Source organism: Heptranchias perlo, chromosome 4, assembly GCF_035084215.1.
Source record: "Heptranchias perlo isolate sHepPer1 chromosome 4, sHepPer1.hap1, whole genome shotgun sequence".
Classification (NCBI taxonomy): Eukaryota; Metazoa; Chordata; class Chondrichthyes; order Hexanchiformes; family Hexanchidae; genus Heptranchias; species Heptranchias perlo.
Window position 1 is genome coordinate 94910181 of NC_090328.1, and position 15992 is coordinate 94926172.

At 41.8% G+C, this 15992-nt stretch overlaps 1 protein-coding gene across 2 annotated transcripts in view; it reads left to right on the plus strand.

The window, feature by feature from the left end:
- The window catches only part of LOC137321111 (nuclear cap-binding protein subunit 1), a 58353-nt gene that overhangs the window by 2230 nt on the left and 40131 nt on the right, over positions 1-15992 (plus strand). For both annotated transcript variants that reach the window (XM_067983325.1, XM_067983324.1), the window contains exons 2-6: positions 7421-7506; positions 8508-8608; positions 9908-10064; positions 12831-12938; positions 13725-13846. In XM_067983325.1, coding sequence (XP_067839426.1) covers positions 7421-7506; positions 8508-8608; positions 9908-10064; positions 12831-12938; positions 13725-13846 — 574 coding nt within the window. The remainder of the gene's footprint in view (positions 1-7420; positions 7507-8507; positions 8609-9907; positions 10065-12830; positions 12939-13724; positions 13847-15992) is intronic.

Genomic DNA, 15992 nt, shown 5'->3' on the forward strand with positions numbered 1-15992 from the left:
CACTCTCTTCTGACAGACCTGTATCAATCCAAAACTAATCCCACTGCCTTACTCTCTGTCCCCATAGACTGTATTAACCCCCAACTAATTTCACTGCCCACTCTCCCCATAGCCCTGAATCAATCCCAAACTAATCCCATTGCCTTACTGTCACCATAGACCTGTGTCAACCCCAAACTAATCCCACTGCCCTGCTCTCCCCCGACAGATCTGTATCAATCCAAAACGAATCTCACTGCCCCAGTCTCTCCCCACAGCCGTTTATCAATCAAAAACTAATCCCATTGCCCTACTCTCTCTACATTTCTGGCTAATTCCCAAACTAATCCCATTGCTCCACCCTCTACCCATAGCTCTATTAATCCCACTGCTCAGCACCATAGCCCTGTAGTATCAGTCCAAAACTAATCTCACTGCCCTAATCTCCCCATAGCCCTGTATCATCACAAACTAATCCTACTGCCCTGCTCTCTCCCCATCGCCCTGTATCATTGCCAAACTAATCCCACTGCACTGCACCATAGCCCTGTATCAATCTCAAACTGATCCCACTGCACCATGCTCTCTGCATAGACCTGTATCAATACCCAACTAATCCTACTGCCCCATTTTCTCCCCACATACCTATATCAATTCCATACTAATTCCACTGCCCGCTCTCGTCCCAGATTCCTGTATCAACCCCAAACTAATCCCACTGTCCTGCTCTTTCCTGACAGACCTGTATCAATCCAAAACTAATCCCACTGCCTTGCACCATAGTCCTGTATCAATCCCAAACTAATCCCACTGCCCTGCTGTCCCCCATAGACCTGTATCAATCCCAAACCAATTCCAATGCCCACTCTCTCCCCATAGCCCTGTACCATTCGCAGATTAATCCCACTGCCCTGCTCTCTCCCCTTTGCCCTGTATTAATCCTGAACTAATCCCGCTGCCCTACTCTCCCCACAGATCTGTATCAATCCAAAATGAATCTCTCTGCCCCGCTCTCTTCACAGACGTGTATCAATCAAAAACTAATCCCATTGCCCCACTGCCTCTACATCTCCCTGTCTAATTCCCAAACTAATCCCATTGCCCCGCTTTCTACCCAAAGCTCAATCAAGCCCAAACTAACCCCACTGCCCTGAACCATAGCCCTGTAGTATCAGTCCAAAACTAAACCCATTGCCCCACTCTTCCCACAGCCCTGTATCAATCCCAAACTAATCCCACTGCCCTACTCTCCCCATAGACCTGTATCAATCCCCAATCCCTAACTAATTCCATTGCCCATTCTCTCTCCATTGCCCTCTAGCAATCCAAAACTAATGCTACTGCCCTGCTATCTCCTCATAGGCCTGTATCAATCACAAACTAATCCCACTGTCCTACTGTCTCCCCATAGACTTGTATCATTTCAAAACTAATCCCACTGCCCCACTCTCTTCCCCCCCCCACCCTAGCTCTGTATCAATCCAAAACTAACCTCACTTCCACACACTCCCTGTAGCCCTGTGTATGTCCCAAATTAATCCTTCTGCCCCACTCTCCCCATAGCGCTGTATCAATTCCAAACTAATCCCATGGCCCCACTATTTCCCCATTGTCATTTATCAATCCAAAACTTACCCCACTGCCCTGATCTCGCCCCATAGCCCTGTATCAATCACAAACTAATCCCACTGCCCTGCTCTCTCCTTATCGCCTTGTATTAATTCAGAACTAATCCCACTTCCCCGCGCTCTCCCCATAGCCCAGCATCAATCGCAAATTTATCCCACTGCCCCGTGCTCTCTCCTTAGCCCGGTAGCACTGTATCAATCCCAAACATCTCTCCTCGCACAGTGACAATTTTATATTAATGGCCACTCGTTGCCGACTCCCCAAACAGTGGAAAACGTTTTTCCCTATGTGCCCTATTAAAATGCTTTATAATTTTAAAACCCTCCATTAATTCTTCTCTTAGCCTTCTCTGCTTCATTGGTAAAAGTCCCTATCTTAAGTCTCTCCTCCCAACCATAGTTTCCTATCCCTGGCGAATCTACACTGTGTACACTCTGTGGTTTTTCTGTTCTGGGTCTGTTGCCTGGGTGGTCTGTTGTAGACTAATTGATAGAAATTGATTGCCGTTATTAGTCCACAGTTCCGTTGTCGTTGTAGCATGTGACTGTCAGGATGGTACAAGATGGACCCTGGTCTTTTTAAATCTAGCAATCCCTATGTAGAAAGAGACTTTTCAGTTTGGGGGTGTATTCATACTATCACTGTAGTGCAAAGAAGTTATGGTCTAAATGCAACCTAAATCTGGTGTCGGTGCCCAATTGGACACCGGAATGAAGCAGGGCGAGACTACCTGGAGGAGTCCTATCTCCATTTCCTTTCCGAGTCACTTCAGACCTTCACACCTGATTCACATTCTAAATTCGGCATTGACGCGAAGCAGTGGAGTGTGAACGCTTGGTTGAAGAATGTGGACTGCAAATGTGTATTACCTGGATTCATGCTTTTATTACTACGTAAGGTCGTGTAGAATTTGGCAAATGTAAAATCTACTAGGCTGGAAAATATCCAAAATTAAAGCTTAAATGTGCTTGTTCCCCATTCTTTGTGGTGAGAGGTTGATAATTTTGGATTTGAATTATTTAAATAAGCAAAGAAAATATAAACAGCTAAAGTAATGTCTAGCACAAACTCACTGGGCGAAGAACCAGCCATAATGTTAGTGAGAAGGTGATGGATCTGGCAACAGTAATGAAACTGTGATCAGAGAACATAATTTATGAAGTGAGACTTACGCAGGCTTCGCGCGATGTGCATCAGCTGGATAGAAGAGACTGAAATTTCATCTGAGGCGAATGTTTCAAAGGTAGCTAGTTTTGTGAGGCATAGTGGTAGTTTCTTTGAAGTGGAACTACAATCACTGCTGGGCCACAGTGGAGACACTGAAGGCCTGATCAAAAATGGAGTATTAACATTTGCAATGAGAAGTGGTATTACGGTTATGCTTGGCTATGTTGGGGTTGGTGCAGCAGGATCTCTAGTGCTGCACTGATGCTAAAAGTACAGTCTAATTCTGCCTATTTTAAGGAAATAATGGCCTGCAAATGGCTCTGAATGCCGAACCATTAGTGCTCGCTGTTCATGAGATTTACGTTCACCCACTAAGTTACCGCGTTCTTTTTGGTGGCAACTTACTTGAAATCCGAGTTCAAAAAACAGCAGCGTTCTTTCCCGGCTTTGTGTGTGGGGAAAGGATCTCTGTGTCCCCTCAACTAATCAGCTTGAAGCAAGCCACACTGCAAGAACCAGGAAGTGAAACTCAATTGGCAAACTGCAGACTAAAAACCAGGACGTGCCAAATAAGGTTAGTAAATGTACAATAAAATGAGGTAGAGAAGGTGAAATAATGAGAGGGTAACATTTAAAGACTAAGATAAAAGTGATAAATGGAAGAAAAAGTTTTTTTAAAAAAATTTAATGTCCAAAAACTATTAAAATTAGGAGTAATGAGACTCCACATTTTTAAAAGTTAATTTTCAGTGCCAGGGAGGTTATTTGGCAGCCATTAATACTTAACACACCTTTAAAAGTTAGTTCAGACATAAAAAAAACTCAGTGTACCTTTTTTCTGATGAGATTAGTTGGTTTCCAGCTGGGCTGGAGAGCAAGTTCCTGCTGGTGCATTGATTGCAGCAGGCGAGGTCCCTTTAATGCGAAGCTTTCACATCACCGATGAATCAGGAAGAGCAAGTTTCGGATCTCCACGTTTGATTGCGCATGTGCGGTCGCCGGAACTTGCTCTTTGATTTGCCCATTAATAACAGTGAGCGCTGTTGGGCTCACCATTATTTTATGAGCAATTTCCGGCCCAGTATGTTTGGCTGTAATGGTGATCTTGTGCAGCTTGGAACATAGGAACAGGAGCAGGCCATTCAGCCCCTCGAGCCGGTACCGCCATTCAACTAGGTCATGGCTGATCTATACCTAGAACTGTGAATTGACTGTACAGTAACTGCAGCTGGTAGTGTTTAATAAGTTTATTCAGTTTAAATAAATACTCCAGCTGACACTTTGCTATTTAATGATTGAGAACGGCTGACAAACTAGTCTGTTCTTCACTAGTAATACTTCTATTGATCGTAATCGGTGGACCCCGCGCTACAATTCAGTAAACATGAGCTTCACCTCTTTTGCCTCCATTTCCATTGTTTAATGGTGGTGCTCCTGGACAATATAAAAGAGGCTCGCAGCTTGCCAGGTGCTAAAACTGATGTCTACTTAGTGCACTCGTGCAGTACAACCAGGACACTGGATTCTGTGGGAGGGAGTTTTTTTTAGATGACATTACATTTCAAAAATGGTACAAGCTGCTTTAGTACATCTCTGACTGTCCCACCAACCTCTAGTTTAATTGAGTGATAGATACAGTAATGATTTCTGTCACTGTTCCAAAGGAATCCTGTGTAAGAGGAGCCTGCTGTTGATTGGAAGAAATGCACAGCTACCTGACCCTGTCTGTCGGTGCCCCCCCTGACCGGATATTTGTAGTTGAGAAATGTTCAGGTTATGGGTGAAGAAATCATTCTTCACCCATAACCTGAACATATCATAGTGTAACATATCAAAGTTTGCAGAGGATTGTGGATGCTTTGGTAATAATTTTCCAAAATTCTCTGGACTCGGCAAAGGTCCCGGCAGATTGGAAAACTGCCAATGTAACACCCTTATTTAAAAAGGGTAGTAGGCAGAAGGCTGGAAATTATAGACCAGTTAGCTTAACATCTGTGGTGGGTAAAATTTTGGAGTCTATTATTAAGGAGACAGTAGCAGAACATTTGGATAAACATAATTTAATAGGACAAAGTCAACATGGCTTTACAAAGGGGAAGTCATGTCTGACAAATTTGCTTGAGTTCTTTGAGGATATAACGTACAGAGTGGATAAAGGGGAACCAGTGGACGTAGTGTATTTGGACTTCCAGAAGGCATTTGACAAGGTGCCACATAAAAGATTATTGCTCAAGATAAAGAATCACTGGATTGGGGGTAATATTCTGGCATGGGTGGAGGATTGGTTATCTAACAGGAAGCAGAGAGTTGGGATAAATGGTACATTCTCGGACTGGCAACCTGTAGTCATTGGTGTTCCGCAGGGGTCGGTGCTGGGTCCCCAACTCTTTACAATCTATATTAACGATTTGGAGGAGGGGGCCGAGTGTAACATATCAAAGTTTGCAGATGAAACAAAGATGGGAGGGAAAGTGGAGAGTGAGGAGGACATAAAAAACCTACAAGGGGATATAGACAGGCTGGGTGAGTGGGCAGAGATTTGGCAGATGCAATACAATATTGGAAAATGTGAGGTTATGCACTATGGCAGGAAAAATCGGAGAGCAAGTTATTATCTTAATGGCGAGCAACTGGAAAGTACTGCAGTACAAAGGGATCTGGGGGTCCTAGTGCAAGAAAATCAAAAAGCTAGTTTGCAGGTGCAGCAGGTGATCAAGAAGGCCAACGGAATGTTGGCTTTTATTGCTAGGGGGATAGAATATAAAAACAGGGAGGTATTGCTGCAGTTATATAAGGTATTAGTGAGACTGCACCTGGAATACTGCATACAGTTTTGGTGTCCATACTTAAGAAAAGACATACTTGCTCTCGAGGCAGTACAAAGAAGGTTCACTCGGTTAATCCCGGGGATGAGGGGGCAGACGTATGAGGAGAGGTTGAGTAGATTGGGACTCTACTCATTGGATATCAGAAGAATGAGAGGCGATCTTATTGAAACATATAAGATTGTGAAGGGGCTTGATTGGGTGGATGGGGTAAGGATGTTCCCAAGGATGGGTGAAACTAGAACTAGGGGGCATAATCTTAGAATAAGGGGGCTGCTCTTTCAAAACTGAGATGAGGAGAAACTTCTTCACTCAGAGGGTAGTAGGCCTGTGGAATTTGCTGCCCCAGGAAGCTGTGGAAGCTACATCATTAAATAAATTTAAAACAGAAATCGACAGTTTCCTAGAAGTAAAGGGAATTCGGGGTTACGGGGAGCGGGCAGGAAATTGGACATGAATTTAGATTTGAGGTTAGGATCAGATCAGCCATGATCTTATTGAATGGCGGAGCAGGCTCGAGGGGCCGATTGGCCTACTCCTGCTCCTATTTCTTATGTTCTTACCAGCAACAAAGCCGTTTTTTTTTAAAATTGAGAAATTATGATGAAGGGGCAAGACCGTACTGCAGGATAGCACCAAGTTTGTAAAGAGTAAGAGACCGGGTAAGCTCAGAAGTAGTCATTGGATGATGACAAGTGTGGCTTTTAAACACCAGTAGTTTGTAGGAGGAATGGCAAGACTAAAGGATGTTCGGAGGTGCACAGTTGTGGGATGCTGGGAAAAATGAGTTGGAGCAGCAAATAGCCCAATCAGTCTAATTCAATTCCAGGACCGTTCCATCACCCCAGATCAACTAACTTGGAACAAATCAGGGATTGAACCTCCGTCTTGCTGGTCTGTATGACTCAGTACCGCATCACAAGGTGCACACTGAACCATTTTAGAGATCCATAGCTCAGCGGCCAACTGTGTTCCAGATGTCTTTCACCTGTATCGTGACGGTAGTTTCCTTTATATAATTGAAATGAATGAAACATAAATTTAAGTCTAGTTTTGCCATTGAAAAATAAGTTGTTTTAGAAATCCTCTTGGAACTCAGGAGACTAGTACTTGATTGGAGTGAAATTAAAGTGTACATGTCTTCGTAAAATCCCAGCAAAATATCGTGCAGTGTAGCAGCATGCTCCCATTGAAAAGTGCGGTGGAACACTTGCTGTGTTCAGGGTGCTGTATAAATGCACATTGTTTTTACCCATCCATTACTTTCAGATGTTGATGCAAAGTGGTCACAGGATTGGAAGGTAATTTTACCTGCCGTCACAGAAGTATTGAAGCCTAATCTTAAAATCGAGTGTCCTGGGATGCTGTGTTCTCTGATGGCAGAAACTCTGTTTTTGAGTTTTTCAGCCATCTGTTGCTTGTACTGCCTGATATTATTTGCATGAGTGAGCATCTCTGACTTATGGTCTTTGATTTGAGATATTAGTTGTCATATTATGTCAGTGCTCCACTTAAATCTTTAATTTACTGCATTTTCTTTGTAGTTGGTAGATTTGACTTTGTAAAAAGTTTGACTTTTTAGTGTTCGGAGTAGTACAACCTCACGTCAGTTCCTTCTGTGACAGGTGAAGGTGGGTTTACAACAGGTGAGTATGAGATGGGGCCATGATTTCCATGCAGTATTAAGATCACGAGAGATGTAGAAAAAATGTGCCTCATCTAAAATTTGAAATCTACAATATGATTGTTGAGCAGATTTGCATGAAACCATTTGAGTCAAATAACTGAATTAATAATACACCTGTCTTATTTTGGAAAAGGGCAACCTCACAAACGGAGAAGGACGTCTGAGCCAATTGAAATTGAAGACCGATTGGAGTCTTTGATATGTCGTGTAGGAGAAAAGGTACAATCTGTTGTTTCATCCCAGGATATACTTACCATAGAGGGAGTGCAGCGAAGGTTCACCAGACTGATTCCTGGGATGGCAGGACTGTCATATGAGGAGAGCTTGGGTCGACTCGGCCTGTATTCACTTGAGTTTAGAAGAATGAGAGGGGATCTCATTGAAACATATAAAATTCTGACAGGGTCAGACAGACTGGATGCAGGGAAGATGTTTACCCTGGCTGGGGGGGGGGGTCCAGAACGAGGGGTCACAGTCTCAGGATATGGGGTAGGACATTTAGGACTGAGATGAGGAGAAATTTCTTCACTCAGAGGGTGGTGAACCTGTGGAATTCTCTACCACAGAAGGCTGTGGAGGCCAAGTCACTGAATATATTTAAGAAGGAGCTAGATAGATTTCTAGACACAAAAGGCATCAAGGGGTATGGGGAGAAAGCGGGAATATGGTATTGAGATAGAGGATCAGCCATGATCATATTGAATGGCGGAGCAGGCTCGAAGGGCCGAATGGCCCACTGCTCCTATTTTCTATGTTTCTATCCCATATTTTATATTCTCTTGGAGAATATTTAAAAATAGTGAGGGTCAACTGATTTTTATCATGGGTGGAACCTTTGAGGCCTGTAAACAATTTTTAAAAATAACAAATTACTAACATTAGTACTTTCAGTATATTTCAATGTTTTCAAAAATGTACCATGTTTCACACCTCCCAGTTCAAGCACAAACCTTAAATGTTGTCTTCTCTATTGTTAGTCATTTGTCGTTGCCTTGAACATCTCCAAAACCTTTGACACGGTCTGGCACCTTGCATGCGCCTCATGAAAGGCGCTGTATAAATGCAAGTTTTTTCTTTGCTGTAATTAATTTAGGATTAACTTCTAATACTTTCTAAACTGCATTTTAAAAAAGTTTGTTACCATGATAGGGGTGGGGTCAGATTTTTCACATTCATTTTAGCTCCTTGTATGTGAACTACTAATATGTTTTGATTTACAGAGCACTTCCTCTTTGGAGAGCAACCTGGAAGGTCTGGCCGGAGTTTTAGAAGCTGACCTGCCGAACTATAAAAGTAAAATCCTGAGAATACTTTGTGCAGTGTAAGTTGGATGAAGCATAGTGTTGTACATGAGACAAATTTGATTAAGGGGTTATGCATTATAAGAATTCCGATAGTCCAATCCTTTGTGCAACAAACTAATTAGAAATTAGTGCCAGAGTGGATTGGAAGAATTGAAAATATTTGCCTCCATGAATTGCCACTGGTGCTTGGTTATGAATAGAGGCATACTTTCAGTTTAAAAAAAGGTAGCACTTTGAGGAAATTTATATTCTGCATGCTGCCCTACGCCAAATGTCTATTTTCTGAATTGCAACATCTGAATAAACTGTCTTGGGTTCTGTTCGAGAAAAACATTCTCACTAGGAAAGTTGGAAGGTACACTGAATGAAATTCTTTTAATTTTGGTGGAAACAAGTGGATTCCTGCCTATTTTCTTCCAACTTTGCTGGTTTTGCAAACAGTTCACAATCTGGATGCAGATGATTTAGAAGTGTGCCAGTCTTGGGACTATAAGCATGCTGAAGTAGTCATTGCAGCATATTTTAACAGTTTTGCGCTATTCCGCCTCAGTTCTGCCTGTTTCATATTCACTGTAAATGACGGCTGTAGAACTGCACTGAGGTATCGGTAATGAGAACTGTTGGCAGATGACCAATGTAAGCATAGCCCTTGTTTGGTTGTTTGTGTATCAAGGTTCTGCTCCTCCCCTTGGGAGAGCAGTTGTGCTCTTCAGAGATCAAGACTAAAGCATGTTGTTGGAGCAGAGGAAGTAGAACTCTAACTTAGGCTGTTCTTGATGCCAATATAAGGTACCAAAAATATTGAACAAATCCCATTCATTGGTACCAACATTTTCTTTTGAAGAGCTACCAAAAAGGAAGGAGGTACTTCACAAAACAGCAACAGCTAGTTATCTAACATTACAGGCTTAAATTCCAGTTTCTGATGCCCACACCCTGTAATTTGAGAGGGTGAAGAACCCTATGGTAGATGTCTTCAACCACTGAGAACGGAATGGTATTTTAAAAGGCATTGTGGCAATGAGCTTTTTTTAAAAAAAAATCATTAATTATTATATGGAGAATCTTATCTGTTTTAGATCCCTGTTTGTTCCTTACAATCTTTTTTGTTTTGAGTAGCCTCTGAGCGAAATGATTGTTAAAATATTAAGTCATTGTGCAGGTTAAGGTGGCATTGTACCACTCAAAGCTCTTGATATAATCCTAAATGCTTAACAAATTCTTTCTACATTGGCAAAACTTAATTTTTTTCTGTCATATTAACAGTAAAATAAATACTTATTTGGAATGTTTGACGATGATATTTTATCCTCTAGAGCGCGACAGCTTCCTGAAAAACTACCTGTGTACACAACACTGGTTGGGCTGCTAAATGCCAGGAATTACAACTTTGGTGGAGAATTTGTTGAAGCTATGGTTAGACAACTCAAGGAAGCTTTGAAAGCTAATTTGTACAACGAGGCAGTTTTTACTGTAAGTGTTACCCTTATTAAGCTTTTTTGACAGTTTGCCAAAACCCATTCAGTTCTGTTCTGCTTTAAAAGGTCCCACTGCTGTACTGGGCTGGATCGACTTGCTGCAAAAATTCCCTGCAGCACTGCCATGTTTGCCACTGTACAAGTTTGGGTTGAAGTAAAACTAATGTGAAGCACTGTGAATGTTTTTCAGTGCAGTCTTTGCATCCTCTGTTTTAATATGAATGAACAATTATTGGGAGTTAATGCTGTTGGCAGTATGCTGATTGCTATATTGTCGGTCATTGTATCCCATATGTATGAAAGTGATAACTACTTGCAGCGTTCTATGCATTGGCAACGCTGCACTTTAACAGGAATGTTTTGGAAATTGTAATATTCCTTGGTAATGTACTCAATATCCATTTCATAAGTCTATAAACTCATAATTAATATCTGGTGACCTATCCTGAAAAAAAAGTTCATTATATTTGTTAAGTCCTGCATCACATAGCATAAGTGTGACATGGACAGAGTTGAATGACATCTGCAAGGTGATGCCTACGCCAGTCTGCAACTAACGGAATATTTGTACGTTGACTACACCTGTTATAATATTGCATGGCTGTAACAGTATATATCATCAGCCCTCAATTAGATTGACAGTCATCCAGCACCTTCTATTTCATGAGCACCCATCAAAATAAGCTGAAACTGCATCTTGTTCAGTCCTGAGGAAACATGACTGAGCCCTCTCAGGTTAGACTCACTGAGGAGAGGAGAGAAATCTTGAAGGACAGTCTTTCAATACATAAACACTTTGTCTCCCCACTCATTCTTAAAATTTGTTTTTTATTTTTCTTCTGTAAACTTATGAATATTCCTGAAACACTCAACTCCAGCTTCTATTTAAAAAAAATGGATGGTAGTTTTTTGTTTAAATGTTCTGGAAATAAAGCTGGCACAGTTCATATTGCTGTGTTTCATTTAAACATTTTGATTCTTAGCCACACCTGGGGGCGTGGGGGTCTCGTTTTAATAGGTGTTTTGTTAAATTAGCCTAGACCGTAGCCCCATTATTTAGGTTTTCTAACTAGAATGTCAAAATATGGACATAATATTAGTGAAGAAAGGGAGACGTAGCATAAAGTGAGCCAAACAGGAGATAAAGGGAAAAGGCGGAAGGGGAATAAAGAGAGGAGGAAAGGAAATAAGACATGGATTCTAAAGAGAGGGGGAAGGGAAGGCAGAAGAGAAATAAGAGAAGAAAGTTTTGTTTTAAAAAGAGCTGCGTGATGTCACTGAGGTCTGCTTTCTCCATCCACCGACCAGGCCTGCCATGTTTGCTACTGTACAAGTCACCCGTGATCACCACACCACCCTTGGACCTCGACTTAAATTTCAAGACAGGTCAAGGTTTCAACTACTGGACTGGCACTGGACTTCTCCTTCCAGTTCTAAAGGCCCTACTGAAAGGATTTCCTTAGTTTTTTTTCCAGTGACTTGCTAATGACACTCAACCATACTTCACAGCCACCCTTGACTCCTGGGCTACTTCAATGTTGTCGGACTGCTTGCCCGATGTGAAGTCATGGATAAGCTAGAGCCTCCTCCAGTTGGGGAAGACCAAAGCCATTTTATTTTGCTCTTGCCAAACATTCCATAGCCTTACCCTGACTCCTCTTTCCTGGCTGCTTGCGTAGGCTGAATGAGATGGTGTGCAACTTTGATGTTTGAACTTAGCTCAATGCAAACAGGACATCATAAATCCACCTCCCCTTTGCCCGACCACCACCATCCCTGCAACCCTTATCTACACTTCCATTGCTGCCAGACTTTTTGAACGCTTTCCTGGCTGGCATCTCGAGCTCCACCCTCCACACAAGCTCCAATTCACCCAAAGCTCCTCCACCTGCATCCTATCCTGCGCTAAGTCCTGCTTACTCTTCACTGCTGGCCTCCGTTGGCTTCCTGTCCCCAACGCATCAAATTTAGAATCCTCATTTACAAATCATTTCATGGCTTGGGGTCCATTTTCATTACACCTATTTATGAAGCTCATTGGGACATTTTTGATGTAAAAGTGCCAGATAGTTGCGACCTCCTTCAACCTACACTGCAACCTGTTGTCTTCCAACTCTAGCCTCCTGTACAACTGCTACCTCCCTCCACCCCACCTCCCCACCCAATTGATGGTATAGCCTTCAGCTGTTTCAGCTCTACTGTCTGGAACTTCCCTGCTAAATGTCTGTGCTTTGCTATTTCTCCTTTAAAAGCCTTCTCAAAACCCATTTTGACCATGCTTTTGGTCATCTCTTAAATGTTTTATTACTGCTCGCTGTCTTTTTCTGTTCTGTGAAGCACCGTGGGTTATTTTACCACTTTTAAAGCCGCTATATAAATACAACTTGTTGATGGTATATAATCCAAAATAAAACTCTGAACTAGTGCTAACTATTTTGCAGTTTGAACTATGGGAAATTGGTCAGTGAAGGGGAGGGCATTGTTGCACTGGCTGCAAAAGGTTGGAGGTGTCTTGACAACAGAGGAAGAAGTATGACTGGACGAGGAGAGAACACAGCATTGGTGTTGATGCAAGTGGACGAGTTGCTTTCCATTTCCAAAGCTGGCAAAGTAGCTTCTGTTGTGAGGGGAGTTTAAATGTTAATAAATCACTTCTATGAAATGGTGTCTGCTAATTTTAAAAGTAGGTAAATATAGTGTGCTAGAATGCCAAAAGAAAATCTGTGCAGTAAGTTGCAATTAAGCTGTGTTCCTTGTGCAGGTTCGTTTTCTGTCCGATCTTGTGAACTGCCATGTGATTGCAGCTCCTTCAATGGTGGCAATGTTTGAAAACTTTATCAGTGTAACGCAGGAGGAGGATGTGCCACAGGTAAGAAACCAAATGGATTTTTCTGGTGCAAGTTTGATTTTTTTTCTACCATAGTTTCTTATGTGACCAGACGTAGGGAATTTTTTTTTTAAAGTTACCTTTGTGTTCATAAGAATCTCTGCATGACGATCCTGTCATCACTTTTACAAATGGTTTTTAAAAAAAAAAACCCTTCTGTTTTTTCATTCCTAACCAAGTTTGTTTTAATGGTTAGAAATTACTATATAATTTTCAGCTGTGTTGGTGGCACTGTTTGATTTTACCGTGTGGATTAATTTCCAAGTACTGACTACCAAATACTGGTTATGCAAATTACAAGATTTTTCAGCTTCTTGCCGCATCATTGGTAGCAGACACTTCAGCTACCTCGGTTCTAACCTTTGGAACTCCCTCCCTAAGCTTTTCCACCCCTCTCCCACCTTTTAAAAATCCTCAACAAACCCATCTCATTGACCTAGGTTTCAATTATCCCTCCTAAAATCTTGCTTTGTGTCTATTTTCATTACACCTATTCGTGAAGCACTTTGGGATTTTTTTATGATAAAGGTGTCATATTGTTACTGATGGCTATCCTAAACTAGAGCATATGACTAGTAAAAACTTAAATTATTTCCCTTTCCTTGTATGTTGTGTAGTTATGTTAATGGAAGTTACATTGCTTTAATTATCAGTTTTGTATATTTTTTTTAAAGATAATTAAGACTTCCCTAGGTACCATAGTTAGTAAATATTTTGCACTGAAAATCCTTCTAAATATTTGTCACATTCATTTTTACTGTGCTGTAGGTACGCTGTGACTGGTATGTGTATACGGTGCTCTCTTCTCTGCCCTGGGTTGGAAAGGAGCTGTATGAGAAAAAGGATGTAGAGATGGATCGAATTCTTTTACAGATCGAAAGTTTTCTAAAGTAAGAGACTATTTCAATCTTTTAAAAAAAAAATCCATCTATTAATTTCTCTTGCAGTTGAGCGCTTGCAATTAATGTATTTAAATATGCATGATAGTACCAGAGTCTCTTAAATTGCATTTACATTACAGTTGTAATGATGGTGTGAAGATGCTTCGCTTCACAGTGATGCTGAAATTGCAGTGCAAATCTGGAGCCAGAGCTCCGCCTTACTCGAGTGAAGCAGGCGAGACTCTCTGGAGAAGAGAGTCAGGCTGGGCCTTGGCTACGGGTTTACATTCCAGCTGCTTAAAAGTCGATACGAAGTGAAACTGTTTTGCGCCAATGCTACAGTGTGCTGTGCTTGCAACCGTGGATAGGTACACGAAATGGTAACCAAGAAATTGAGTAATATTTAAGTATTATGGTAGCTTTGGGTTTACTTGCAGCTCAATGCTAACTATTTCTTTACATAAACATCTCATCTGCCCTAATTAATAGGTTGACACCCTTTGTTTTCCATTTTTGCTGGTAAATTAAGTCCCAAGGTTTAAATATGGCTTCCTGTGCATGGCTTTTTGAGAGGCCTTGCAAGTTTGAATGTTTGGGCTCACGTATTTTTGTGAAGCTTTTCAATTAATTTCTTGAGCCATTGCCAGGCATGGGTTTCAAATCCAGTAGTCCAGGACTGAGATCTGTGTAACACTTTGAGCCATGAGATTTGATTTAATTAGAAGAAATTAAAATACCAATGATGGCCTGTTATTTTGATCTTCTGTCCATGCTGGTACCAAGCTCTTTGATTGCAACTTGGCTGTCCTGGTGCTCCTAGCTGTGGTTCTGCAGTGCCTCCCTCCACAATTATCCCTTCCCTAATGTATTTTTCTTTATCATGCAATGTAACAGTCGTTCCTTTTTTGTTAACATCACAGCTCACCACTCTTCCTCTCAAGGAGTGGTGCAAGGCCCAGGCCACTTCACTCCCCTCTTTACAGATGTAAGTACTGCAACTTGGGAGCCATGGGCAGTGCAAGCTGTTTCCATATGATTCAATTCCCTTGATATAATTGGGATTCTCTCTGCATACTGCTATGGGACCGGTAACTCAATCAAATTCAAAACTTGCACCCATGAGCACCTATAGATTGAGTTCCTATTTGGGGAATTTTTCCCCCTCCAAATTATGGAGAGGGAGGTGCAAAAGCAGGTTGGGGAGCACCAAGAGAGCCCCAGCAGACTTGGAGCATGCTTGTGGTGATGTGGCAGATTTAAGATTTACATAGACTGTCTTTTAAAATGTGCAGTGTCCATCCCTTTTCCAATTGATTCCCCTCTCTGGGTGATGACCGATAGTAAGGTAGAGTTCTTTGGGTGCTGGTTGCCCATGGGTTCCTCACCCAAGTATAACCCTCGACTGTGAATGTCGGGTAGGCTGTTTGACCATGGGAGCATGAAAACCTGGCTCAATCCTGTCTTTGCCTGGTAGCCATGTACACAGTCACTGACTAGGCGTCTGGCCGCACATTTCGTTTTTGTTTTCCTTTCCCAAATCTGAGTACTCTGAACTCCAAACAGTACCTCATCACTGCCCTGACTGTGAGCAGCTAACTCAGACCAGGCCAGGGACCTTCCTGGCCTAGGTTTAAGTTTTAAAAATGTCCAATTAGATAAATTGCTGTTCGTTTGTGCCTCTACTTCAGGCAGTGCAGCTTGCAGCTACACTTTAGCCTATACCCCAGCTTTTGGATAGCTGCTTAGAGCTGAGTTATTGTCCAGGGCAGAATACCTTCCTTCTGCCATGAGACAGTGATCTACATTCAGCACCCTCCAGCCTGGTAAACTCTGATCAGGAACTGAGCAGACCCGAGGAATCAAACTGCACATTCCCACTTTGGCATGGAGTGTTGGTCTTCCAAATGCTGATGTTCATTTTTTTAAAAAAAAACATAAGTACATTCTACCCTGGCCATCCGAAGGGCATTTTAACAAAAATATATGAAAAGGTACCCTGAATCTGCTGATTCTCATCCCTTTAGATCATTTCACGAGGGAAGGAAGATGCGACATTAAGCATTTGTTTAATGGGCAGCGTACAAAATATGGATTAGGCTGCAATATTCAACATTTTAAAATTTTTTACTTTGATGTAAATGTCACTTAACTGTTT